This window comes from Andrographis paniculata, unplaced genomic scaffold (genome assembly GCF_009805555.1).
Source record: "Andrographis paniculata isolate CXL003 unplaced genomic scaffold, ASM980555v1 Contig62END, whole genome shotgun sequence".
NCBI classification, from domain to species: Eukaryota; Viridiplantae; Streptophyta; class Magnoliopsida; order Lamiales; family Acanthaceae; genus Andrographis; species Andrographis paniculata.
In genome coordinates, this window is record NW_026137598.1 from 8307895 (window position 1) to 8331693 (window position 23799).

At 39.3% G+C, this 23799-nt stretch overlaps 8 protein-coding genes, 1 long non-coding RNA gene and 2 other non-coding genes across 27 annotated transcripts; 4 read left to right on the top strand and 7 right to left on the bottom strand.

The window, feature by feature from the left end:
• Nucleotides 1-1693: 1693 nt before the first annotated feature.
• On the bottom strand, nt 1694-3176 carry LOC127261049 (uncharacterized). The gene is made up of 3 exons (XM_051289203.1): nt 2195-3176; nt 2047-2103; nt 1694-1942 (listed from the first exon to the last, which is right to left on the bottom strand). Exons 1-3 carry the CDS (start codon nt 3168-3170, stop codon nt 1908-1910), a joined length of 1068 nt encoding a protein of 355 aa, XP_051145160.1. The 5' UTR covers nt 3171-3176; the 3' UTR covers nt 1694-1907.
• Nucleotides 3177-3336: 160 nt separating this feature from the next.
• Nucleotides 3337-3410, top strand: TRNAN-GUU (transfer RNA asparagine (anticodon GUU)). Its single transcript has one exon. It is a non-coding gene; the product is annotated as a tRNA-Asn (tRNA).
• Nucleotides 3411-3436: 26 nt separating this feature from the next.
• Nucleotides 3437-6569, bottom strand: LOC127260751 (ureide permease 1-like). Of its 4 annotated transcripts, XM_051288660.1 has the most exons (8): nt 6143-6161; nt 5389-5688; nt 4962-5100; nt 4704-4872; nt 4577-4620; nt 4401-4495; nt 3954-4328; nt 3437-3878 (listed from the first exon to the last, which is right to left on the bottom strand). In XM_051288660.1, the coding sequence occupies exons 2-8, from the start codon at nt 5626-5628 to the stop codon at nt 3711-3713; spliced, it is 1230 nt and encodes a 409-aa protein (XP_051144617.1). In that variant the 5' UTR covers nt 5629-5688; nt 6143-6161; the 3' UTR covers nt 3437-3710. The 4 variants fall into 4 exon arrangements, with proteins under 4 accessions (XP_051144617.1, XP_051144619.1, XP_051144616.1 ...); XM_051288662.1 differs by lacking the exon at nt 6143-6161 and adding an exon at nt 6361-6569 and having other exon boundaries at nt 4401-4620; XM_051288659.1 differs by having other exon boundaries at nt 4401-4620; nt 6143-6163.
• A 691-nt stretch (nt 6570-7260) lies between these two features.
• Nucleotides 7261-7332, bottom strand: TRNAP-AGG (transfer RNA proline (anticodon AGG)). Its single transcript has one exon. It is a non-coding gene; the product is annotated as a tRNA-Pro (tRNA).
• Nucleotides 7333-7427: 95 nt separating this feature from the next.
• On the top strand, nt 7428-10628 carry LOC127260756 (uncharacterized). 3 transcript variants are annotated; one of them, XR_007840794.1, is made up of 11 exons: nt 7428-7651; nt 8088-8182; nt 8268-8365; nt 8464-8513; nt 8591-8686; nt 8796-8885; nt 9071-9163; nt 9260-9421; nt 9501-9661; nt 9754-9822; nt 10006-10628. XR_007840794.1 is itself a non-coding variant. In XM_051288669.1 (10 exons), exons 1-9 carry the CDS (start codon nt 7445-7447, stop codon nt 9657-9659), a joined length of 1050 nt encoding a protein of 349 aa, XP_051144626.1. In that variant the 5' UTR covers nt 7428-7444; the 3' UTR covers nt 9660-9661; nt 9754-10628. The 3 variants fall into 3 exon arrangements, 1 of the variants encoding a protein (XP_051144626.1); XR_007840793.1 differs by having other exon boundaries at nt 9754-9801; XM_051288669.1 differs by having other exon boundaries at nt 9754-10628.
• Nucleotides 10166-11622, bottom strand: LOC127260758 (PLASMODESMATA CALLOSE-BINDING PROTEIN 3-like). The gene is made up of 4 exons (XM_051288671.1): nt 11377-11622; nt 10853-11092; nt 10718-10754; nt 10166-10418 (listed from the first exon to the last, which is right to left on the bottom strand). The coding sequence occupies exons 1-4, from the start codon at nt 11429-11431 to the stop codon at nt 10166-10168; spliced, it is 585 nt and encodes a 194-aa protein (XP_051144628.1). The 5' UTR covers nt 11432-11622.
• Nucleotides 11623-11786: 164 nt separating this feature from the next.
• Nucleotides 11787-15608, top strand: LOC127260759 (uncharacterized). Of its 11 annotated transcripts, none has more exons than XR_007840800.1 (8): nt 11787-12073; nt 12280-12417; nt 12546-12603; nt 13211-13323; nt 13673-13777; nt 13864-14216; nt 14331-15001; nt 15081-15608. It is a non-coding gene; the product is annotated as an uncharacterized LOC127260759 (long non-coding RNA). The 11 variants fall into 11 exon arrangements; XR_007840804.1 differs by having other exon boundaries at nt 13953-14216; XR_007840799.1 differs by having other exon boundaries at nt 13211-14216; nt 14331-14613; nt 14726-15001.
• LOC127260754 (triose phosphate/phosphate translocator, chloroplastic-like) lies at nt 12641-15176 on the bottom strand. The gene is made up of 11 exons (XM_051288666.1): nt 14821-15176; nt 14688-14753; nt 14526-14604; nt 14304-14424; nt 14029-14124; nt 13833-13945; nt 13662-13739; nt 13447-13563; nt 13262-13361; nt 13084-13184; nt 12641-12985 (listed from the first exon to the last, which is right to left on the bottom strand). Exons 1-11 carry the CDS (start codon nt 15174-15176, stop codon nt 12959-12961), a joined length of 1254 nt encoding a protein of 417 aa, XP_051144623.1. The 3' UTR covers nt 12641-12958.
• A 318-nt stretch (nt 15609-15926) lies between the features above and the next one.
• On the bottom strand, nt 15927-18007 carry LOC127260757 (14-3-3-like protein GF14 iota). The gene is made up of 7 exons (XM_051288670.1): nt 17844-18007; nt 17372-17678; nt 17121-17208; nt 16905-17014; nt 16658-16806; nt 16329-16423; nt 15927-16204 (listed from the first exon to the last, which is right to left on the bottom strand). Exons 1-7 carry the CDS (start codon nt 17914-17916, stop codon nt 16202-16204), a joined length of 825 nt encoding a protein of 274 aa, XP_051144627.1. The 5' UTR covers nt 17917-18007; the 3' UTR covers nt 15927-16201.
• Nucleotides 18008-18236: 229 nt separating this feature from the next.
• LOC127260755 (uncharacterized) lies at nt 18237-20283 on the bottom strand. The gene is made up of 9 exons (XM_051288668.1): nt 20099-20283; nt 19719-19936; nt 19498-19612; nt 19332-19421; nt 19074-19247; nt 18874-18993; nt 18680-18790; nt 18505-18586; nt 18237-18416 (listed from the first exon to the last, which is right to left on the bottom strand). Exons 1-9 carry the CDS (start codon nt 20255-20257, stop codon nt 18361-18363), a joined length of 1125 nt encoding a protein of 374 aa, XP_051144625.1. The 5' UTR covers nt 20258-20283; the 3' UTR covers nt 18237-18360.
• Nucleotides 20284-20791: 508 nt separating this feature from the next.
• On the top strand, nt 20792-23730 carry LOC127260752 (beta-glucosidase 6). Of its 2 annotated transcripts, none has more exons than XM_051288664.1 (13): nt 20792-21026; nt 21396-21462; nt 21570-21628; nt 21713-21788; nt 21852-21923; nt 21991-22078; nt 22153-22408; nt 22489-22595; nt 22676-22899; nt 22981-23015; nt 23165-23267; nt 23340-23448; nt 23536-23730. In XM_051288664.1, the coding sequence occupies exons 1-13, from the start codon at nt 20883-20885 to the stop codon at nt 23708-23710; spliced, it is 1515 nt and encodes a 504-aa protein (XP_051144621.1). In that variant the 5' UTR covers nt 20792-20882; the 3' UTR covers nt 23711-23730. The 2 variants fall into 2 exon arrangements, with proteins under 2 accessions (XP_051144621.1, XP_051144620.1); XM_051288663.1 differs by having other exon boundaries at nt 20793-21026; nt 22480-22595.
• Nucleotides 23731-23799: the final 69 nt, after the last annotated feature.

The window sequence follows — 23799 nt, forward strand, 5'->3', positions numbered from 1 at the left end:
TTGAGGGGTCCAATTAATTTCCAAAATCATCAATCTGAAATAATTAAGAGTGCAATTAATTGAAACAGGGATTGGTGATACGATAAATTGATATATATTAGAGCTAATTATACAGTATTAATTAATTATGGCTACATGATGACAAATCAAAGGCTCGTAATAACCCTAGTTTTAGGTATCTTATCCTCATGAAATATGACATCTGATATATAATATTATGATCGATCATCAGTGGGACCTTAATATTGTTTGCTCCCATATGCATGCATTATTGTGACATAACCATCTCATCAACTTCCCAACTCTTGTTCACCTTTAAAGAAGAAGAAAGAACAAATCGATTTCCTTTTCTTGAGATCATTGAGAAATTGAGGGTTTTATGAGGTTTTCTTTTTATTATTCTGTATTGCTTTATTCACTTTTTTTTTTCTTTTTTCTTTTTTCTTCACTAATTAAGTTTGGGCCATCAGTAGTTGGGAATCAATAATCAGATAGTGTGTGAATTTTTTGTACAGCCTTATATATAATATTATTCTTAATTTTATTTTCCTGCAGGCTATTGAACCACCTGAAACATCGTTTTCTTACCTGATTTACACCAACACATCAAGTAAGTGAAAGAAATTAAAATTTTGATACTTTTGTGTAGTTGAGATGGACAGAGAAGAACAAGTTGCAGACATAGTGGACCATCAGTAGCAACAACGAAATTATTAATGTTGACTAACAGATTAAAGCTGAGATATATAATGCATAAATAAATTAAAGATGGATAAATTTTTTGGTATATCTAAAGGATTACCCTTTGCAGACTGCAGTGAAGTGTTTTCATATTTACTTATCATAAATAAATAAATCAAATCAAATCAAATTGGTGTTATAATCTCAACTCATATCAGGAAGCTCTTTTCAAATCTCTATTATTGCTGCATAATTAAAATTTTATTACAAAGTATCGTATATGAAATGCAGCATCTACAGCTGTACATCTTTGATTAAAGACGATGAATCTTGTTTCTTGCAGGAATTCTCTTGTTTTCAGAACCACTGCTTTTTTCAGTTTATCCAAAATTTTCTTAGAGATTACTAATCACATCATTGAAGATAGAACACAAGAATTCTCTTCTTTTTAAATTTATTTCAGCTTTGTAACGTGTCTAAAATAATTTCCTTGTACAATTTTGTGTTATGACTTCCTTATTGCTACGACTTGGCTTTGCAAAATTCTCCTAGGCTGTACATGGAAAAATATTATAAATATTTAATTTAATAATAAAAAAATGATGAATAAGAGAAAATATTATAAATGATGTTAAAATAAGTCATCTTACTGTGTAGTCTTTTAGTATATAGAATTAGTGAAATATTGTAAACAATCTATTCTATTGGAAATTTATAATATGTCAAGTTGAAATAAATAACTTTTTTGTGATATTCTTGTAAATAAAATATTTCAAAAGGCATATACCGTTTTCCGTTGGTATCACATGCTGGGCACGTGCAAGAACACCACCACAATTTAATTACGCGAAGTATAGTTGCCAGTAGAATTAAATACATTTGGTATATAGATTATTAAAATATATGGTATCAAGTAGTATTTTTTATACTTTTTTTTTTTGGGTCGTTGAAATTAATTAGGAACTTTTTATACTTTTGGTTTTGTATTTGTATTATATTGACGCCACATTATATTATATAAACTAGTTTCATATACTGTGACAAGTTATATTTCAAGAACAATTAATACTAGATGAAATAAATAAAATAAACAACTATATGGTGCTAGTTGGATTCGTTTGTTATATATTAAGGTGGGAGGTAACAAACAGATGCACAACGCAAAATCAACAGGAATTTGTTGTACTGTACTGCACCCTCCTCCATTGCTGTCTGCTGCTCTGCTCTTAAAATGAACTCCCCATCCAAGAAACCACTACCACTGTAATTTTCAAAAATCAAAACTTTTCTTGCAGTTGCAGGTATAGGAAGAAGAAGAAGAAGACGACTGCTAGGACATGATTAATAACTAATTAATATTGTTACCTGCGACAATCACTGCTGTCGGAATATTCAGTCTCCTTCCCCAGCTCCACGCATATCCTTACCACATAACATAATCAACCACCAGTTAGCATCAACGAATGAATATATAGATAGATAGATAGATATAGAGAGAGAGAAAGAGAGAGACCACGGCCATAGCAATTAATGGTGGAGTTGGTACCATTGGGACATTTACAAGAAAAGGAGTAGTGATCATCTTCATTACCGTCCATGGCAGAAAAGCCACAGATCCCTCCACTGTCCTCACAATTCTTGCAGGCACTCGTGTAATAATTAGAGTTGTTGTACTGTAATGAGATCCCATACTGCCATTTCATGGGGTCTCCTTCGCTCCCCCCAAATCCGTACACCGCCGAATACGATGAGCACTGAAGCTTAGGAAGATCAATTCCATACCCAATCGCCGGCGGTTCGTACACACAGCACGTCGACGTCGGCGCGTACGGCTCCAGCCCAATTCCGGCGACCCCCTTGCAAGAATACAGACCCCTACAAACCTTCATCCCCGAACCCCTGTCGCAGAAATCCGCGTTCCTGTCGAACACCGGCGACGTCGTCGAGCATCCGACAAGAACAAATATGTTGTCGTCCGCCACACCGAAAGGGCTGCCGCCGTCGAGAATGAAGCTGCCGGAATTCTGCATCGACGAGCAAGTCGACATTAGAGGGTCTGCAATTACGAGAGTGGCGGCCGCGTAGTCGATCGACGATATTGTGTAAGTCCCGGAGCCGGTTGAAAGCTGAAGCGCCGCCCCTGAGCCACATTTGACGTATCGAGAAAAATCAGGATGTCCGCACCCGAAGCCGGAGCCGAACGGGAACTTGATCGGAATATTCCCACACCTGTTTCGACATGGCCCGGTGAGAGGGATGATGCTGCTGGGCATCGCCAGAATCGAACGAGTCAAGAAGAAGCTGGGCACCAACAGCAGCCATGAAAGCAGCATTGATGGTTCAATCCTTACAGCAAGAACAACAGATATGGCGCAAAAGGGGGAAGAAGATCGGGAAAGAAGAATTATTATATGTACTGATGACCCTAAAAAGCAGAGCCAGGAGAGTATGGGATCCAGCCAGGAGTTTTCGATCTTTTTTCTTGCCATCAAAAGCCCAATTACACAATGATTGTCAACTGTCATGGAGACAAGGAAATAAGGTTTGTCTATTTTGACCGGTCAAAGTTTTTATTTTCAACAGATTCACATATTAATTCAATTAAACGTTGTCAAAATTAAAACTTAAAATTAAATACAAGAATGTTAAACAACAGCTGGAATAGCTCAGTTGGTTAGAGCGTGTGGCTGTTAACCACAAGGTCGGAGGTTCAAGCCCTCCTTCTAGCGGACTTCAAAATTCTTTTTTACCCCACTTTTTGGATACTTTTCTCAAACCTTGAATTTAAAAGATAGCAATACAGATAAGAAGATAAACCCAATTCGTAACAACAACAATAAGAATCTCACACAGTGAGGACTATAACTACAGAGAGCTAGCTAGGCTTCCATACATACATTATTCATCGTCCCCATCCCATTCCTTAAAAACGTTGTCTTTATTATTGCAGGCATTGATTCATTCAGGTAGACATCCGATCTCAAGCCCTGCCAATATTGCAACAGCTGCATTGATGAAGAAGAACCTCTTCAAGCACTCTTAACTTGCTTGCGCTGCCCCGACGACGCCATGAGGATCGCCACTGCAACGGCGAACATCGCCAGCATGCTCACCAAAAGTATGTACGTCCTCCTCGACGATCTCCTGTACTCCCCGAACAACACCACGCCCCAAAATGTGCTCACCAGCGGAAGCGCCTGCATCAATAACACATCGCATTTAAGTCGCATCGCGTTACACCATTTGGATAAAATAAATGTCTCGAAGCTGACCTGTACAGCATCCGCTGCTGCGTATCCCGCAGCCTGCCCGCCCATGAATTGAAGCCCATTTCCGAACCCGCACAGTATGCCCGCCAGGAAGGCCCAGCCTCGGCCGTTCCAGTCCATGAGATACGCCTTGAACGATGATTTCGGCAGATTTAAGACAGGGTAATACAAGAAGCTGAGGTTGAGGACGGTGGCGATCGTGAAAGACGATATCGAGAAGTAGAAGAATGCGGTGTAGACGCTCAAATGTGGGATCCCGTCTTTCAACGTATGCCACTGATCGTTCGTGGCCAAGTTGAACGACGGAGAAAACAGGGAGAAACAGAGACCCGCGAAGAAAGTTAGGGCCAGCCCGATAAGAGTGCTTCTTCCGAACACCTGCGATGGAACAGACAGACCGATAAATAGGACGAATAACATGAATCCGGACAATGTAAGCACGTGGACAACCTTAATGGCTCTTTTGTTCTCGAGCTCTATAAGAAAACCTGCGGTCCCGAACTTCGCCTTCTTCCCGGAAGCATCAGTTCCGGTCTCCAGATCGTCTGCTATGCAAGGAAAAACAGAGTTGGGTGATGTGGCTTCTTCACTTGTATCATAAACACGCGTATATGACGCGGTCTTACCCCTCAATGCATACGTTTGTTTCCCTCCGGATTCGGTTTTCATCCTGCGTAGGTTTCGACAATCAAAAAATGATCGTTATATTACAACATAAATCGTCGAAATTTGATTAAATTGTCAAAAACATACACATTCCCGTAGTCATGGGATGCGCCGGTGAGCTTAGCTTCATTATCCTTAGCATTGGATTTATGAACAGCAGAGCCTAAAAAGACTGCAATCAAGAAGCATCCGACTCCGGGGAAAAGAATCTCGGCGCGGTTGATCTTGTCATCCAAGAAGTAGTTCAGCGTCGTGCCTGGACAAGCCGAAGTCGAAGACAGCGTGTAATGTAATAAGGGCATTGGACCTGATCCACACTTGGTATCAAGACAGTGTGGAGATTACCTATTACAACACATATGCTGGCAGAGATAACCTCGGTTACCGACAAACCGACGAAGGCGAAGGCATATTGAGACGACAGGTTTCCTAAGCTGAGGAAAATTCCGCCGAGCATTGCGAACAGCACACTGGATAAGTTATGCTGCAGTAATTTGGACAAAAGCTTTATTCGATGATGATGATGATGATGATGATTGATGATCCGAGGAATCAATGATCATCGGTAATTCGGACACAATCTCATGATCAGTCAGTGAGTGAGTCATATATGATGAGGATTCTGTCTTTCAATTGCATATCCTGACAGAATACTAACAAACATATCCAGAAACATCACTCAAACAATCCAGAAACATCAAAATCAAATCAAACTCAATTTCTTTTTCTTCCAAACAAGAACCCTAACAATGAGGGTATAATTATAATATACCTGAGACAGCTGGTCGATGAAATTGGGCCTGTCAGGATTGCTACTGTGTCCGATTTCACCAAAGGTAAAAGCGATTATTACAGCGGCGACGAGGTTAGTGATGGTGTAATCGAGATAAGTGTGCTGAGGGAGACGGCCACGCCTTTCCAGGAGTGTAATAAATGCAGGCCATGTCCCCAAGAACAGCAGGGACAAGAGCATACAAGCTATGGCGCCGGCTTTACCATCCACCAAATACATCTTCACCTTCAAATCCCCGTTACTTGGTAACGAAATTGCTTCTGGGATTCCCCAAAAATCCTATCAAAGAAAGAAATTCAGACAAACCAGATGTAATAAGCTAAGGATAGATCGATGTGTCTTTAATTAGATAGCGATAGAGATTATGAAGATAGAGTCGGGATAGAATCAAAAAGTTTGAAGGGATCTGAGGAAAGGAACAAACAAACAAACAAAAATGGAACAAGTTGAAGAGAACCTCTTATTACCATGTGCTTTTATATGAATAAAAATGAAAAACTTTAGACAGAGGAAGAATCGGAGAAAATCCCGGCAAGTCTGGAAATGGGACGAGAAAAGGAGCATAGATTTCAACCCTCAATTCTGCGCCGAACAAAAAACTTAGATGAAAAAGGCGCACAAACACGAAACCTAGTTAACCCAAAAGCTTCATATGATTGATTTTAATAAAAAAGAAAAAAAGTTGCAGCCTTGCTTATGATTCTTCGACACGACCAACGGTTGCTACGTGTACCTTTTGTGTGTGTCTTATCTGTCCTAAAAATCTTTTCTTTCTTTGATCACTCGAAACACAACAGCACACCAACACAACATAGAAAAATATCTGCCACAGAAAGTGATGGTAATTTTTTCGATTGAAAAAGACCCCACCAAAATTGACTTCACCACTTGCCATGCGATGGATTGAATTTGAATCGCCATTAACAAGAAACAGTAAAGTAAAGGGATTACCTCAATCAGGACAGCCTCGCTCTTTAATTCCTTGAAGGCGGGAGATACTCACTGTAAGAAGTCGGATTGCGTGAAGATCTGATGAGGAAGAATCTGTAGGAATCTGCTGTTTATTGTTTTGTGGAGTGATATTGAATCTGATATTAATGCTCTTCGTTGGCTTGGTGAAGATGCCTTTTCAGATTCAGAGTATGTATGTATCTTGTATCTATGTATGGTAATGATTGTAGTGGGCAATAATTGGCTTATTTGACTTAGAGTTTGAAAATACTTACAAAGGAGTATTGTTTGTTTTGTTTCAGAGTTGTTTAGTAAATCTTTAGTAATCTAATATTGATTATTTTTATTTTTAAATAATATAAAAGCAAAATATAAGCATGATTCTGTGCACCCGTCTGTATATTTAAAATCTGTGGGAAGAAGAAGGCAACTCCACCCCCGACGCCGTTAAGAATCGTTAAATTTGGCAATAATTTAACCTCCCCAAAATAGCCCAAATTTATGAAAGGAATCAAATGTGTGGTTAAGACCAACGCTTTATTTACATGCCATTTAGTTTATTCCATAAATAAATATAAATCCCACAATAATTAGCACTAACCAAACATAAAATATCTAGGACGTGTTAGGTCACATTAGCGATAATAATCAATTCATTGGGATTTTAAACCTGTCACTTTGATGTTGACTTGTGCAATTGTTTGTTTATTAATTTGATAGGACAGCATAGGTTACTGGTTCGCCAAAGAGGCGTGCAAGTTTTTTCATACGTTCATATGGTCAACGAAAATATCAGGAGATGACTTTATTTAGTGGGAAATATTGACTTGACTTTTAGTTACTTATCGATTTCCCCATTATAATCGGCCGTATATCAAATCATCGCAAAAATTTAAATTTGGGGCATTCCGAGAATTGAACTCGGGACCTCTCGCACCCTAAGCGAGAATCATACCACTAGACCAAATGCCCATTTGATATTTTGAAGTTCGGAAACAAACAATATCTTGAAATATTTTGATTTCTGTGTGGTGATATTTCTCGGTGGCTGGGCAGTTCAGGCGGGTAATAGGATAGACCTGCAATGTTGCTCGCGAGTTCTTGTGCGGTATCGTTAATGCGTGGGCCTAGATTAATCGATGGCAAACTCATGAACCAGACGCCGGGAGCGAAGAGTATGTTTAAAGTGTTTGCCAGTGAATTTCCTGTATTTCTTCCCAAGGAAGTTGCGAATGTTGAGGACGCATTTGGCAGAAAGCTGGCTTCGAGGATTGAGAGATTGCCTGTGCAAGTAAGCTTTTCAATAATGTGGAGTTTTATTTATATAATTATTTGTTTTTTCGATTTCTGTGGTGTAATTGAACTCTATAAGTGTATGTTTGATTCAATTTGTGTTCATTGGGCTGCTTAATTTGTCATCTGGACGCTGAATTCCTCGTTTAATCTCCTCCCAAATTTCTTCCTGAAATTTTGATAATCACGAAACCCTAGTTTTCGAAGACAGTGCTAATGAACTGCAAAAATTCACTGTCTTCATTTGATATTGTTAGCATAATGAATGCTGAGATTATTTCTCGACTTTTGATTATGGCTATAGTAATAATACTGTAGTATCTGAGAAGGTTCTTAAGTTTTGGCCAGTTTAGATGTATTCTAATGTTGATGAACCAGTGCACCTTCAATCAAAGGGACTATTGTAGTAACTAAAACTCTTCTGTTCTTTGAAGCTGAGTTTGTCGAAAAGTTGCATTATGAGTAGCTGTGTAAAGCCCAAAACACAGCTCAATGGCAGCCCCCTGGTTCTCCTCCATGGTTTCGACAGGTTTGGTGTTTTGAAATATCCTTGATTAATTGAGAACATTGCTCCCCCCATGGCATTTTGTCGTTCATCACTTATTATCCTCCAGCTCCTGTTTAGAATGGAGATATGCCTTTCCTTTGCTTGAGGAGGCAGGATTAGAGACCTGGGCTGTTGATATTCTTGGATGGGGCTTCTCCAATTTGGGTGATTTTTCTCGATATTATAGCTAGTTTTTTTTGTCGATAATTGTGTTTTGAAGTTGGAAGTAAAGAGTTCTGTTTTTCTCGCTTGCATTGAATTAGAGAACCTTCCTCCATGCAATGTAGCTTCAAAGTGTGATCATCTTTATCAGGTTTGTACACCCTTGATTTGTTGACTGTGTTGTGTTGTTCGTCTGTTGAGCTTAACGTTTAAAATACATTCTCTCAGTTTTGGAAAACCTATATCAACAGACCAATGGCATTGGTAGGACCAAGTCTTGGAGCAGCAGTTGCCATCGACTTTGTTGCCAGACATCCAGAAGCTGTAAGTTCCCATTGATGCATTTCCTTTTACCAGATTAATGTTTCTTCCTATGATATCGTTCCCAACTCTTCATTGGTTTTGAGATTTTCGTGTCTACGTTTGTGTTAAGGTGGAAAAGCTTATTTTTATTGATGCAAGTATCTATGCAGAGGGTACTGGAAGCCTTGCAAAGTTACCGAAACCGATAGCATATGCTGGAGTGAGTTCCACAGTTGTAGATATGCTCTCAGCATCTCAATTCTTTTCTTTCCAACCACTGATTTTGACTACTCGGATTTGAAATCCCATTTTGAATTCCAAATTATGAAATCACTTTGAGTTTGATGCTAGATTTGAAATCCCATTTTCATATTGATGACCGAATTATTTTCATTCGTGGAACAGGTGTATTTGCTAAAGAGCTTGCCATTGCGCCTATACGCAACTTGGTTGGCTTTTAATGGTTTGCCATGGAAAATTTGCCTGGACTGGACAAAAGTCTGTCGGTGATCTTTATTATACATTATATGGTAATAAAATTGGAAAGCCATATTCACTATCTATTTCCAGTTTATTTAGATGAGAGTTTCGCAGATTGGTCGGCTGCATTGTTTCTATCCTTGGTGGGAGGATGCCACTGTCAATTTTATGATCAGCGGAGGATACAATGTTGGTGCACAGATTAATCAGGTAAAGCAGAAAACACTCATCATATGGGGCGAAGACGATCAGATTATTGACTATAAGCTTGCCGTGGTAAGTGCAACTTCTCCTTTAGCTATATTGATATATGCAAAAGATGGAAGTGGTAATAAATGGCATGACCTGTGAACAGCGACTACACGGCGAATTACCAAATGCAGTCTTACGGCAAATACCCGATTGCGGCCACATTCCTCATGTGGAGAAGCCTGCTGCAGTTTCTAAGTTGATTACAGAGTTTGTTCAAGCAGATAGCAACGTCGAAGACACAAAGGGATTAATCTTGTCTTGAAGGTTGCATGATTCGATCTGTTTTTTCATAGATAATTTTACTAAATTCTTTGCTCTTCCAAACAACCGAAATCGCCTTTTTCGTCGTCTTGCAGGGACACTTCTCTGATCCCAACAAACGTTAGGAGAAATGGCTGAGTTTGGTGAGTTCACCTGCCTAGATGGTACTCACACTAACCATTCTATTTTCAGTCATATATCATCATCTTGCTTTGTGTATATTTCAAGAATTGACTCTCATTTTTCATATCCTATTTCACTTTAGTTCATTTAAATTATGGATCAAACAAACACACACATTCAAAAGAAAAGGGGAATCACATTCTCTTGCTTTTTGTGCACAACAGAGGGGAAAAAAACAAAACAAACAAAAGAAAAAAGGCGTGGTGGAGTGGAGGTAGCTGTGCCATTGTTGACAGGATGGAAACAAACTAATTCTTGATAAGGGAATCATTCCTTTCCAGTCAAATTTGGACACCCCATCCACCCCATAACTTAGATTCTTGGCTACATCATTAATCCAGAAATTACTGGAGTTAGGAAGACAGGCACTATCACAAGGATGCTGCTTCTGCTTCGATGGATCTTCATCGTCGCCTCGCCGTTGCTGCTGTCTGTGTTGCTAAATCCACTCCCCGTCGGCCCGAGGCTGACGCCGCCGCTGGGAGATACTGTGGATGAACCTGGAACTGTAGTTGTGCCACCAGTGGTTGGTGTTCCTCCCATTGTTGGACCAGTGGGTGTTGTGCTGACTCCGTTGCTGCATAGATTTAGGTGTGTTTGAATAAACCATGAATGGAAAGATCTGTTTAGTTAATGGGTATTCAAAATTGGTAGCAGAATTTGAAAGTTGAGAAAAAAAAAAATGAAAGACAGGTCACATGATGGCTTATTTTGTGGCTTCAAAAGCTGACTGTAACCATAACTTATATTTATTACATCCCAGGAATGGACAGTAGGTCTAATCTACCATCACCAGCACCAATTTATTACTATCTATCTTAGCCATTTCATGCACTGTAGAAAATCAATCAAGACAGGAGAAAGAAGTGATCAAACCTGGGACTAGACTGGTACACACATCCAGAACCTGTACCTGTAATTAGATAAATAATCAGTAAAGATGATTAAAATTCGATATAAATGACAAGAAATTAAACAGAACAAGGATGGTTCTTGTTAAGGTGAAATTACCAGGGGGTGTTTGGGTGACAGTGGCAGTGCCCTGGAAATCACAGCTTCCAGCAACCTGGCCTTTCCTCTGGTAATAACTATTCACAGCATAATTACAGTGATCTCTTACAGTGTTTGGGTTATAACATGGTCCATTTTGAAGAATTGCAGAACAATCAGCTCCAGTCCCACAAGCATAGTCTATGTTCTTTTGAAGAATTTGGTCACTTGCCCCACTGTTACATACACAGTAAGATGCATCTGCAGATCATAAGAGCAAATATTTTAAAGATGGAAAGGACCTCAGAGCCATGACCATATGAACATCAAGAATTGAAATTACATTTAAATTTAAGCACCATCTGGAAAATTCTCAAGAAAAAAAGAAAGAAAAGGAACTTTAGTAGAAACCACCCTTTTGTTGGGCTAGAAGAAAGTGAGGAAAAGATGCATCCAAACCCAAACCCCACCTCAAAAATCCAGTTTAATTTATAACATTATGTGGATGAAATTGAATAAGCTATGAACAGTTAAAGAAGCTCTACCTGAAAGGGCAGCCATGGCTAAGAGAAGCACCAAACCCACTACAAATGCAGCCATGATTGTTTTGTCCCAAGAGTTTCAAGAAATCTGAAGAAATATGGTGGGTTTTCAGTTCAAGTTTTTGTTCAAGATTGTACAGTAAACTTGAGCAGAAAAGGACAGAAAATGAAGGTTATAGAAAGAAAGAAAGAAAGAAAGAAGGAAAGAGGAGAAGGAGCAGCGAAGAAGATTACAGAGATATCAAGAAAGGGAGGTCAGATTGACGGTGGCGATTTCCATACACAAATACATACATATATACACATACATACATATATATATATGTAATGTCTGCATTAGGACACCATTGTAATGTTGTACTAGTTATGAGTGATTTTGGGAAATTGAGGCATCAGCAGCAAACGTCAGTGCTTCCCTTGTCTTTTTCTCTGCACTGCAGTACTGACCTGTATTGTACTCTCATAGGTTTTCTCAAACGGTCATAAAGTTAATTCCACCATGATCGCAGCTTAACCTCATCTCTGGTTTAACCACCACAGACAATTCAGGATTTCAGGTTCATTACATATGATCTGATCAATTCTTTGCTTTGCTTTTGTCTTGGAGATGCTGTATGCTTCGACAGCAAATAATCAGTGTCAGATGACATAATTGCATCCCCACCAGCAGCCCTCGCTCGACTGGATTTAGATTCACCCAGTTCAGTTGTCGTACCTTACTTATTACACTTGTTTAGATTTTAATTATTCGATTAATTCTTGGATTATTCTTAATTTAACTTATTGTAATGAAATTAGAATTAAATGTTATTTGTATTGGGCCATAGAGGACCGCGGAGCCCAATAATTTGGGCCTGAAGAATCTCGATAGGCTTTATTTAATTTTATTATTTTTATTTTTTAAAGGATGCGAACGGCTTTGTTTTCTTCATCAATTAGTAACCGTCTGTGAATCTTGGCGCTTCTCTGTGAAGTATGAGCATTAGGATGAGATGAATCATGAATGTTGGAATGGAGTACAGAGTTCAACATCTTGAATTTCGAGTAAGCGAGCGTGCTGGAAGAATTGTTTTGGTGATTTAACGTTTATTTTTCATTATCTAGGTCTGGTTAGCGTATGAATTTAATTTGGAAATTTGTAGTTTGATTCTATGGAGATTAACGTTCTGCAGGTGAACTGAATCGTGATGGAATTCCAAGTGACTGGCAGCTTCTCCGACATCGAATCAGGTGCTTGTGCTTATATGTTTAACTTTGCTGTTGAGTTTTTACTTTCCAAATTATTATTAGGTATTTTGTTGGAAATCGAAAGTTGATGAACTTTCCGCAAGCTATGTAATCACTTTGAGTGCCTTTCGTTTCTAAATGATAGAAATCTCCGCCGCTGTTTAATGAGAAATGGTGAGATAATGCTCACAAATTTTGAATGAATGGTTGAGTAAGTTACCAGCGAATGATCCAAATTTGCAGGAGAAACTGTGAATGCATCATGTCTCCTATGCCTTTTCTGTTCTCTTTAAACAAGACACAGAATATTCATCTTATTGCAATCATTTTTTCTTCTGGTTGGACTTGTTGAAGAGCATCACATTGCATGAGTTTGAGCAGCTTTCTGAAATGACACAAATAATCAATCCATAAGCTAAGTTCCAGAGTTTATTAATTTAGCTATTTCTAGTTGTGGTTTTGTTCAATGAGTTCAAATCTTACACGTCGTTGCTCTTCCATGTTTGCCTTAATAAGCGAATAGATTGCAACGCCTGCTATGGCTACTCCGGTGCCTATCCCAGTCTGTGTGGAGATCTTATTACCTGCAATTTTATTTTTGTCAATGCAGGATGAACGATGTTGCATAAAACCTAATCAATAGGATAGTATAAATCATTACCAAACACCACAATGGAAAATCCAATTACAAAGACTCGTTTCAACACATTTCCAACGGCATGTGTAAGTGGTGCTACCCTTTCCAATGTGTTTGTAGCTACCTGCAATATGGTTTGAGATTTTGCAATATCTAAGATAGTAACGTCGATAAATTACATCATATATATATATATATATGATTATTACCTGATTGTACAAGTGGTAGAACATCCCTATCCAAAATAGGTCAGACAAGAACTTATAGACGCCAACTTTAGCAATTGCATCTTGGAATCCATGCTGCATTAGTTGGGGACCTTCAATCTGAAAGTGAAATAAGCACATAGGAACCTCGTCAACATTATCCCTATATAGTGTAAATTTTCCATTATTACATCATATTTTTGTTCAAGGGATCTTACAAGTATTGCAGGTGGAAGGCAAAACAGGAGTGCAATTATCGAAATGTAAGCATAGACGTTTGTGCTGTCCATTCCTGTCTGCCATGAACAAACATCTGTGGTCTAAAGAAATTCTGGTATGGTTGCATTCAGGAAAAATCTTATGATACACTTGTAAATGATAGGGCTCACCATTGCTTTCTTTGAGTAAATACTTCTATAGGTGAATGCAATATTCGAAATCATTGCGCTAATGAAGCCAGTCCAGTTGAAAGAAAGTTCTGTCATTGACGCCATTGATACTCCTGATAGGGGTTGAGGAGATATCATCAAAACCATGTAAACAGCTTGGCATGGGACACATTATTTAGAGATGCTTGGAACTTACCAATCACAACAGGGGCTAGTGAGAGCCACAGAGACAATGGAATCTGGTGTCCTAAAACAAATTGTGAAGCTGCAGCACTGAAAAATGGTTCCAGGGCTGTTGAACATGAATTGGACAGAATATCCAGATTTAGGCTTAAAAGAAACAGGGCGCACATACAGAACTACCAAAAGACTCCATTCATCAGTGTAAGCTAAAAAGTATTTATCATTGGTAATGTCTATTAGATTTTAAACAAGAAATCATATCTTATCAATATTCTTGCATTTTCTTACCTTTGATGGTATGTGTGAATGATACAGCAACAGCTGCAAACGATACGTTGGACATAACGTGTCCAAGAGCATGACAAAATGCTACCGGAGTGAGAAGGCCTAAGAGCTCCCTGTCAACTGGCTGCTCATGGTAGTCATATATATGATATCGGGTCGACAAAGAAAATCATTCTAATGAAACGGTGATGGATATGTAATCTAAATTCCGGTAAACTAACTCACAGCACGCTTTGGCAGACCAACAGCCCAGCTAACGAGACAATATGCTACTCCAACCATAAGATGAACAACAGAGACAAAACTGCACAAGGTATCTGATGATGCATATATTGAACTTGCATAGAAGTAAGAAAAGCGGATTAATTTAGATATCAAATGTCTTACTATGGATAGGGGAAGTAATTGTAGACCTTCTTGTTTAGTATATTGAATATGACATTCAGGAAATACCTGCATATCAGCAGTACAAGTGAAAAAGAGCCCGATTCCTATAGATGAGATGTATCCAAAATCTCACCATGTGAAGAAAAAGAAACCAGTGACGAGAGCTGGGAATCTCTCTGAAAAGCTCTTGACATGGGAACTCTCTGCATCAGCAGCTGTGGCTTTTGGGGTGAAAATTTGCGAGGAATGGGGCCTGCTCTTCAAGATTTCAGTGAAACCAGGAGTTCTCAAGTTCTTGCCAGAAAACTCAACAGGTTTTGAAACCATCTTTTCTGACAGTTTTGAGACATCCAGCTTTGCTTTTGGATTAAAAGGAAGTCCATTTCTGTACAGAATTGGTGCAGCTGCATTTCTGCTATGGAATTTGTGGAAAGAAGAAGAAAGCCTTGATTGATGAATCAAAGAGAAGTTGGAGATTGAAGAAGCCATGTCGAAAGTATTGGGGTATGATGCCAAACTAGAGCTTGGCACCGGCTGAAATTGAATGCCCAGAGTTCTGATTTAACTAGAAAATTAATCAGGTCAGAAACAAGAAACAGGGCCTATGTAGGAACAAAATGGATCGTTGAAACCAAGGTTTGTTTAGCTAGACTCTGGATATGTCAAAGCCTCAAAGGTAAGAAAGGATTCTTAATCGATCGAAACACCAGGTTAGAATTCAGACAGCCACTGAGACTGTAGAGGGCTTTGAAAGAATGAAAATAACTAGTAACTGAACTCTTAAGTTCAATTTCTGGTGATTATGATCGGAGAGAGAGAGAGAGAGAGATTTGATCTCTCCTTAACAGAAGTTGTATTTTCTTGATTCCACGATGCCTGACTTTCAACCTTTTTGGAATTCTGATTGCACTTATTGGGAAATTATAGCAAGTTGTAAGTCGCTTTCAGAACATAATGCAAAAGAAATAACCGAATTTTTCTATTTCTACGAAAGATTCTAGCTTCAACAGAAAGTGACCAAATTCCAAACCAAAGCCATTCACTGTCAGCATCAATAAAATATTTGTATCCAAAGAATAATATGACTCATCTTAGTTAAGTAGTGTAGGGCATTAATTGAATAAAGAAAACAAGCGAAAGATGCGCATGATTAATGAGGTATGATGCCTACAACGGCTGGGGCAAGAGATCAAGTGTCAACATGCAATTACATGGTGAGAAATTTCTAAAAGAAAGATGTTGGATAATTAAAAATATGTATATCATGGAAAAGAACATAAATTAACCTCAGTGCAATATCATCCTCTTCTAGCTCAAGATCCAAAACTAAAAAGAAGGGAACTTCACGCAAAAGAAAGAGCAATTAATCAAGAAAAACCTCATCTTCTAGCGGTTCCTGATATATGGAACCGTGAAAAAAGTTCACCGGTGCTCGAGTGTGAAAAAGTATGATACTATTCGAATGGCATGCTTCTTGGCATAAATTTACTCGATGAGATTCTTCCGTTCCGCAATTACTGTTGCAAAATCGATACAAGTGTGAATGAGTTGTGTTGATAGCATGAATGCAAGCAAGAGCAGCATGAATTTGATGATGTAAAGGAGAACAATAATAAGAATAATGATCAACTGAATCATCACCTCTGGTTTTGCCGTTTCCTTGGCCTCCTCGGCTTTGGAACTTTCCTGATTGGCTGCTGCCTCTTTTGACCCCCCAGTCTTAGGAGTATCATCGCCTGAGCCAGTAAGGATTAGACATTAATATCTTGGTGTTGATTGATGACTAAAGGATAACATATGTCGATTAAGAATTATGAGGCATTTGCAAACCAACTCAAGATTCAGGAACATGACTTCAATTATATGGAGATTTATAGTCATTCAACTGAATTGAATTGGATTGCAAAAGTTCTGATTTTGTAGTGTGTTAAATAAATGAACCATGCTCAAAGAAATATGGATATGATTACCTCCGTCTTCAGGCAAATCAGAGGTCCAAAGAGTAAGATTGTCTCGCAACAGTTGCATAATCAAGGTGCTATCCTTATAAGATTCTTCACTCAAAGTATCCAACTCAGCAATCGCTTCATCGAATGCTTGTTTAGCCAATTGGCAGGCCCTGCAAGTAATACACAAACAACCCGGTTGATTCCAGGATACTTGAACTCACAGTGTCGTATCAAATTCAATTGCCTAGCCTTGATAAATTAAAAGAACCTTTCAGGAGAGTTCAAGATCTCATAGTAGAACACTGAGAAGTTCAAAGCTAGACCGAGACGGATAGGATGGGTTGTTGGAAGATCTGTACTCGCAACTGCCATTGCAGCCTACAATGAAGAATACAGATCCAGATGTGAGAACTAAATGAAGCCTTATGAACTATCCAGGTTGAATATTTACAATGTTAACTAGATTGCAGATAAGTCAGCATGCCTCATAACCCTTGAGTGACTGTTCAGCAACTTCTTTTCTTTCCTGATCAGCCTTAAACTCAGCAAGGTAACGGTGATAATCACCTTTCCTGAATTAGTGAATCAGAAGCCACAACTGTGTTAATTATACAATACACTAATTTGCTGTTTTCTCTTTTCCTTTATCAGTGATTCAGTATCTCCTCTTCACAATAAAATTGACGATGAAATCATTATGCATCGATGAAAAAAAAACACAGTAATTCGACTTACATCTTGTAATAGAAAACAGTAGCTTCTCCAGTGCGCGACGATGGAATTAGATGTTTCTCTATGACTAAAAGAATGTCGTTGCAGATCTCAGATAGCTCGTTCTCCACCTTCTGACGATAGCCTTTAATCAGCTTGATATTGTGCTCATTTCCCTTGGATTCCTCCTTCTGCTCGATCGATGATAGGATTCTCCACGAAGCTCTGCGCGAACCGATCACGTTTTTGTAACCGACGGACAGTAAGTTCCTCTCGTCCACCGACAGCTCAACATCCAATTTCGCTACCTTCTTCATACATTCAACCATTTCTGAGAAACAAACAACAAAACGAGCTTCATAAAACACACATACATACACGCAACAACGCATCGCGAACGAACGACCACACAAAACGCATGGATCTACCAAAACAAACACAAAGCGAATCAAATTAAAACGCATACATCTCTCTACGTAAAAATTAATATTCATACCGTCGTAACGCTCGGCTTGCTCGGAGAGCTTCGCCATGTACACATGGTTCTCGCGCTCGTTCTCTGTCGACATGTTGTATTCCGTTCGCGTCGGAGAAACTATTCCAAGTCCGAAAGGAAAGCGGCCAGAAATGTACGCACGTAGGGAAGCTTTTCGTTGATCTGTTGCTATATATTTTTTGTATTAAATATTAATATATTATAATATATTTTCAGAGACGGAGAATCTGGACCGTTGGATATAATAGATGGCCGAAAATGATGGAATATTTAGGAAATCGGAGAAGCACACGTGCGTCAGTATTCTTTTTTAAGGCTTGAGTTGGATCCGTTCAACCTTTTTTTTTTTTTTATTTCTATTATTTTATTGTTCCCATTCACCAGAAGAAAAAATAAAATAAAAGAAAATAATATAATAATTCAAATAACGTCTCAAACACTATTGTCGCGTCAAATTACTGAGTTACATTGGAGACCTGACCAACTCAAGAACTTAAAAATCATATCCATGGCGGCATCAAACAGTGCAAGCTTTCATAGTGTTCATCAGAACCTCTTCAGTTAAAGAATGACCTGAATCAAATCAGATGCGTGTCTGAAACATCTCCATGTAATAAAAAAGATAACTTGGAATAGGGTGGGGGATGGGATCACTGCTTACCTATAAATACAATTTTGTTCGTTCTTTCTTCCCCATCCTTCCAATTGCGGCTTGGAACAATCTCATATACTTCCCTCACACCCTGCAAAGTTATCATCAATCTATGTAAGTTCTTGAGCAGGGCAAGACGATCTTTGTCAGCTTTATAACATCGATTCTGCATAGAGACATGAACCTGAAGTGTATGAAGCTGATCTGAGTCTCCAATGTTTAGAATTCCTTTGCAACGATAGACATCCATGCCGTATTTCTTTTCCCAAAGAATCTCTTCGATCCAAATCCTAACCTACAAAGAGCAGACGATTGAAACATGCGATGCGCTTCAGGGATTCGATTTTTACACATTATTAACTAATCAGAACAATGTACCTTCTCAAGATCGAGTTTGTCAGACGCGCAAACACATAAGGTTCTTACACCACTGTCGTGGATGTCACCGGTGGATAGAGCTTTGCTTTCTTTTAAGAGTGCCTCCAAATGAGTAGTGTGCTGTAAATTGGAAGAAAACTTCATATAGTTAGTTTCAGCTGTTAGGAATCAAGAACAAGAATGTCGGCCCAGAAACTAACTTTAGAATCATAAGCCCTGCAGTCGAGAATCACAGACAGATCAACTTGGCAGCGAACCGAGCGAATAGTCTGCGCAAGCGAATTGATATTATGTATGTCCTTTTCTAGATCTTCCACGGCTGCTCCCGAATCATCCGAGGAGACCAAATCAATCTTGTTAAGAATCACAACATCCTGTCCCAAATGAAAACAGTCATCGACAAAACTTCAACAAACAGCAGAAAAACAGAGCAATATGAACATAAAAGAAACAACTACCGCAAAAGCAATCTGATGATAAGCTTCAGGGAATGAAGACGAATCATCATGCGATTTGAGTTGGTACCGAAGGTTTTTGGCATCCACAACCTGTCATGGAGCAAAAACTGTAAATGTACTCCACAAATCTCACAATGAACTCATCAATTTCAAGGAAGAAGCTCACGGTGATGATCGAATCAAGCCGGACATCAGATTCCAACTGATCATCCAACCAAAGCACGGAAGCTAGCGGTGCAGGGTTTGCTAGCCCTGTGGTTTCTAGCAAGATATGATCAAGTCTGTGGATCAAAATCTGAACTCAATACTACATACAGAGCATAATCATATTGCAATTGTGATGTTTCAATTCCAAATATGTGAAGTTTTGACAGAAACAATCATAACCTTTCTTTCCTCTGCACAAGATGCTCCAATGCCTGAACCAGGCTGTGCTTAACGGTGCAGCAAATGCAGCCATTAGCAAGCTCAACCCATTCCTCCACGAGCGCGCCATCATCGCCTTCGTTTATCATCGCCCTCTCCACGCCGATCTCCTCCCCAAACTCATTCAGTATTACTGCTATTCTCTTGCCGTGTTGTCCATTCAGTATGTGATTCACCAACTACGGAAGATGAAAGAAAAGCATCGGCAAGGAAATCGTATATGCAGTTTAACAGCTGAATTTTGCATCAATTTTGCAAGTATGTAATTGTAACTGTAATCGGATTGACGAAAACATCAATTTTCTGAGACTCAAATTTTTAGGTATTTTCGCTTTACTTACAGTTGACTTGCCGGCGCCGAGATATCCTGTGATGACGGTGACGCCGACCGGCGGAGCTTGCGATGCATCGGAGTGTTGATTACCGCGCAATTCTACCGGCGGATTTCCGTCGTCGATAGCTACAGCGAGGGGCGGCTCCTCTTCGTCTTGCAGACCCATTTTGGGAATTCGATTCAAAATCGGCTTCCTCCATAAATGGAAGCAATCTATAATTGGGCCTTGCGGGATCGAACAGAACGAGAATTGAGTGGCTCCAGAAAATCTGGGCTGAAAACAATTGGGCTAAATCTTCTTCGAATCTGTTACCAAATTGGGGAAGGAATACGATTCTTACGACTGCAATATGGGCATGGGGAAAGAGGAATGCGTGAGGGATTTATACATCATCGTCCTTAAGGTAAGACAGATTATCTCACCAATACACATTTCCCCCACCATTTACAGAAGTAGAAAAAACTTGTTCATGATATTAGCCACAATTCAACAGAGCTCAGAATCTGTGAATCCAAGTCTTCTCTTAGATTCTCCTCTTTCCTTTTACATACGTCTCATTTACCCAGTAATTCCAAGCAGATGAAGGAGGGGCATTGTTGCTTCACTCAATAGCCAACGTGCTATTTGCAAACGCCATAACTACCCCATCTTCCATTTCTTGAAGAATATATACATTTCATATATATATATATATATATATATCAAACATAGCCGCCATTTTCGTTACGGATCAACATATCTGAAAGTGTATCAAGTTTTGGTTTAGTTTAGTTTAGTTTAGTTTCTGGAGATGCTGAAACAAGGCATTGCTTTGATGCTATTGGCAGTTGCCGTAGGTGCTGGAAATCCTCAAGAGTTTTCTTCACAGAAGAATCTTGGCAGAAGCAGCTTTCCAAAGGGCTTTGTTTTTGGGACCGCGTCTTCTTCCTATCAGGTTTAAGCCTTTTTGTTTTTTCTCTGAGAGGAACAACTACTACTACTGCATGTTACATTGTAGAGATAAAACCGAATAGTAGGAATGTGAATAAAATGTAGCCTTTTTAATAATTACAAAGTTGCAACTTTTTGAGATTAATAAGAATATGGAAAATTGTATTTAATTTCCTTACTCAAAATATAATTGGATCTGATTTGCATAAAAATATAAACAAAAGTCGCATGCATCCAAATGAAATGCTTTATTAATTATCCTTCTCTCAACTATTGGCTTGACTAATTATTTTCTGCAATCTTCATTACATCATCATCGTCAATTATTATTCATACCCATTACATACATATATATATATATATACAATTTCAGTACGAAGGAGCTGTGAAAGAGGATGGAAGAGGCCAAACAATCTGGGACACATTTTCACACTCTTTTGGTATACATATGATGCCATTTGATCTTTCTTTTCATATATATATATATATATATATATATTTGTGTGTGTGATCTGATCTATCGAATGGGAGTGGATTTGCATGGCAGCGAAAATTATTGATTTCAGCAATGGTGATGAAGCAAACGATCAGTACCACTTATACCCTGTAATAATAATCTCTTCTTTTCAACATTCATTCATATTCTCTACTCAACTGAAACTAATTAAACCTCATTCTCTGCTATCACAGAACGATATACAGCTCATGAAAGATTTGGGAATGGATGCCTACAGGTTTTCCATTGCTTGGTCTCGGATTTTCCCAGGTAATAATTGTCACTACAAATATAAAAAAGGCTGTCTTTTTTCTCAATTGCCTGTGTTGTCAGATGGAATTGGGGAAATCAACCAAGCTGGAATCGATCATTACAACAAACTCATCGACGCTTTATTATCCAACGGTAATGAACGTTAATTCTTGATCATAAACACATCTTCAAAACACTGAATCTGAACGTCTCTCCGCAGGAATCCAACCTTATGTGACACTCTACCATTGGGACCTTCCCCAACCTCTTCAAGACAAATACTTGGGATGGCTACACCCTCAGATCATGTAAGGAAAGGACTGCAAAAGCTTCAAAACTAATTCGATTATCGAAAACTGATTCGACGCCTTCATTTCGACAGACAAGATTTCGCAGCATACGCCGAGACATGTTTCAGGGAGTTCGGTGACAGGGTAAAGCACTGGATCACGCTCAACGAGCCGCATTCCTTTGCCGTCCAAGGCCACGATCTCGGGATTCATTCTCCGGGCCGCTGCTCCATTCTTCGTCACGCAATTTGTAGAGCCGGAAACTCTGCAACCGAGCCTTACATCGTCGCACACAACGCGCTCCTTTCGCACGCGGCTGCTGTCAACATCTACCGGACAAAGTACCAGGTTGTCCATTTTGTGTTCACCCAAGTTATATATTTTATCGCAACTATCATAGTCTGGATTGCTTATGGCAGCCTCAGCAGAGTGGATCGATCGGAATAGCGCTGAATTCCTTCTGGTATGAACCGGAGACAAACTCCTCGGAAGACTTGGAAGCGACGCAAAGGGCTCTAGATTTTCAGTTAGGCTGGTAAGGACTGCGACAACCTCTTCATTTGCTCCTTGTGTCGGAACAGAGTCCGGCAATGTAAGCCTGCTGCATTGTTTCAGGTTCATCGAGCCTATAGTTTATGGACAGTATCCGGTCACGATGAGGGATCGAGTAGGTAGCCGGTTGCCAAAATTCTCGCCTACCGAATCTGCGCAATTGAAGGGCTCTTTTGACTTCATAGGAGTCAACCACTACACTACCTGGTTCGCCCGAGCAAACCATTCGAACATGCTCGATGTCCTGCTCAACAACTCCCTTGCAGACTCTGGCGCCGTTACTCTTCGTATGCATATCCCATAATTTACATTTCCCTATTACATTACTCATCCTTTTTCATCGATCTTATCTAAGACGTCGAATGCAGCATTTAAGAACGGGAAGGCAATCGCAGCAGACAGGGTATGGGAAACACCGCGAGATCAATAACTTAGGCTCTGTTTACACAAACAGCATTGAAACTCTTGACGCTATTTGCAAAATGTCAAATCAAATACTAATATTTTATCTTTGATAAAAATTTTCAAAACTCCAAAACAATAATGGTGCAGGCAAACTCCATATGGCTGTACATCGTGCCTCGCGGCATAAGAAGCTTGATGAACTACATCCGGTACAAGTACGGAAACCCGGTAGTGATCATCACTGAAAATGGTAATAAGATGACTCCCACGAGCTTGCTCGCCGCAGACAGCCGTATTCCTTAACTATCTCGACATTGATCAGGTATGGATGATGGAAACAGACTGTTTGTCTCTATTAAAGATGCGGTTAAGGACGAGGAGCGGATCGAGTATCACAAAGGCTACCTTGTGAATCTATTAGCTGCTATCAAGTACGTATGTTATTTTGATCTTCGACGAGCTGTGTAGGTATATATATATATTAATAATGTGTCGCCGAATGCATTCTTGCGGCGCAGCGAAGATGGGTGCAATGTGAAGGGATACTTCGTGTGGTCGTTGCTGGATAATTGGGAATGGACATCTGGTTATACTTCCAGATTCGGGCTATACTACGTTGATTACAAAGACAAGAACAAGAAGAGATATGCAAAGGATTCTGTCCAGTGGTTCAAGAAGTTCTTGGCTTCGTAGATAAGACTGTAGCAGAAATCTAGTACTCCTCGAATGTTTTCGATGATTTATGTGTAATGTAGTATTTGATGTCTTGTAAGGAAACTCAA

Excerpts from the sequence above, each read along its gene's own strand:
- LOC127261049 (XM_051289203.1), bottom strand. The coding sequence starts at position 3,170 with ATGGCAAGAAAAAAGATCGAAAACTCCTGGCTGGATCCCATACTCTCC. Across the intron at positions 2,104-2,194 it reads CATTAATTGCTATGGCCGTG|GATATGCGTGGAGCTGGGGA; the intron begins GTCTCTCTCTTT and ends TTATGTGGTAAG. Across the intron at positions 1,943-2,046 it reads GACAGCAGTGATTGTCGCAG|TGGTAGTGGTTTCTTGGATG; the intron begins GTAACAATATTA and ends TGAAAATTACAG.
- LOC127260751 (XM_051288661.1), bottom strand. Across the intron at positions 4,873-4,961 it reads CAGCATATGTGTTGTAATAG|GCACGACGCTGAACTACTTC; the intron begins GTAATCTCCACA and ends CGGCTTGTCCAG. Across the intron at positions 4,621-4,703 it reads TCCCATGACTACGGGAATGT|GATGAAAACCGAATCCGGAG; the intron begins GTATGTTTTTGA and ends AAACCTACGCAG.
- LOC127260756 (XM_051288669.1), top strand. The coding sequence starts at position 7,445 with ATGTTGCTCGCGAGTTCTTGTGCGGTATCGTTAATGCGTGGGCCTAGA. Across the intron at positions 8,886-9,070 it reads AACCGATAGCATATGCTGGA|GTGTATTTGCTAAAGAGCTT; the intron begins GTGAGTTCCACA and ends TTCGTGGAACAG. Across the intron at positions 9,422-9,500 it reads TTGACTATAAGCTTGCCGTG|CGACTACACGGCGAATTACC; the intron begins GTAAGTGCAACT and ends ACCTGTGAACAG.
- LOC127260758 (XM_051288671.1), bottom strand. The coding sequence starts at position 11,431 with ATGGCTGCATTTGTAGTGGGTTTGGTGCTTCTCTTAGCCATGGCTGCC. Across the intron at positions 11,093-11,376 it reads AGCCATGGCTGCCCTTTCAG|ATGCATCTTACTGTGTATGT; the intron begins GTAGAGCTTCTT and ends TATGATCTGCAG. Across the intron at positions 10,755-10,852 it reads TGTCACCCAAACACCCCCTG|GTACAGGTTCTGGATGTGTG; the intron begins GTAATTTCACCT and ends ATCTAATTACAG.
- LOC127260754 (XM_051288666.1), bottom strand. The coding sequence starts at position 15,176 with ATGGCTTCTTCAATCTCCAACTTCTCTTTGATTCATCAATCAAGGCTT. Across the intron at positions 14,425-14,525 it reads TTGGTCTGCCAAAGCGTGCT|CCAGTTGACAGGGAGCTCTT; the intron begins GTGAGTTAGTTT and ends TACCATGAGCAG. Across the intron at positions 12,986-13,083 it reads ACATGGAAGAGCAACGACGT|AAAGCTGCTCAAACTCATGC; the intron begins GTAAGATTTGAA and ends GTGTCATTTCAG.
- LOC127260757 (XM_051288670.1), bottom strand. The coding sequence starts at position 17,916 with ATGTCGACAGAGAACGAGCGCGAGAACCATGTGTACATGGCGAAGCTC. Across the intron at positions 17,679-17,843 it reads GCAAGCCGAGCGTTACGACG|AAATGGTTGAATGTATGAAG; the intron begins GTATGAATATTA and ends TTTGTTTCTCAG. Across the intron at positions 16,807-16,904 it reads ATCTTGAACTCTCCTGAAAG|GGCCTGCCAATTGGCTAAAC; the intron begins GTTCTTTTAATT and ends TATTACTTGCAG.
- LOC127260755 (XM_051288668.1), bottom strand. The coding sequence starts at position 20,257 with ATGGGTCTGCAAGACGAAGAGGAGCCGCCCCTCGCTGTAGCTATCGAC. Across the intron at positions 19,937-20,098 it reads TCGGCGCCGGCAAGTCAACT|TTGGTGAATCACATACTGAA; the intron begins GTAAGTAAAGCG and ends CATCTTCCGTAG. Across the intron at positions 18,587-18,679 it reads ATCAGCTTCATACACTTCAG|GGTGTGAGGGAAGTATATGA; the intron begins GTTCATGTCTCT and ends ATAACTTTGCAG.
- LOC127260752 (XM_051288663.1), top strand. The coding sequence starts at position 20,883 with ATGCTGAAACAAGGCATTGCTTTGATGCTATTGGCAGTTGCCGTAGGT. Across the intron at positions 21,027-21,395 it reads CCGCGTCTTCTTCCTATCAG|TACGAAGGAGCTGTGAAAGA; the intron begins GTTTAAGCCTTT and ends ATACAATTTCAG. Across the intron at positions 23,449-23,535 it reads AATCTATTAGCTGCTATCAA|CGAAGATGGGTGCAATGTGA; the intron begins GTACGTATGTTA and ends CTTGCGGCGCAG.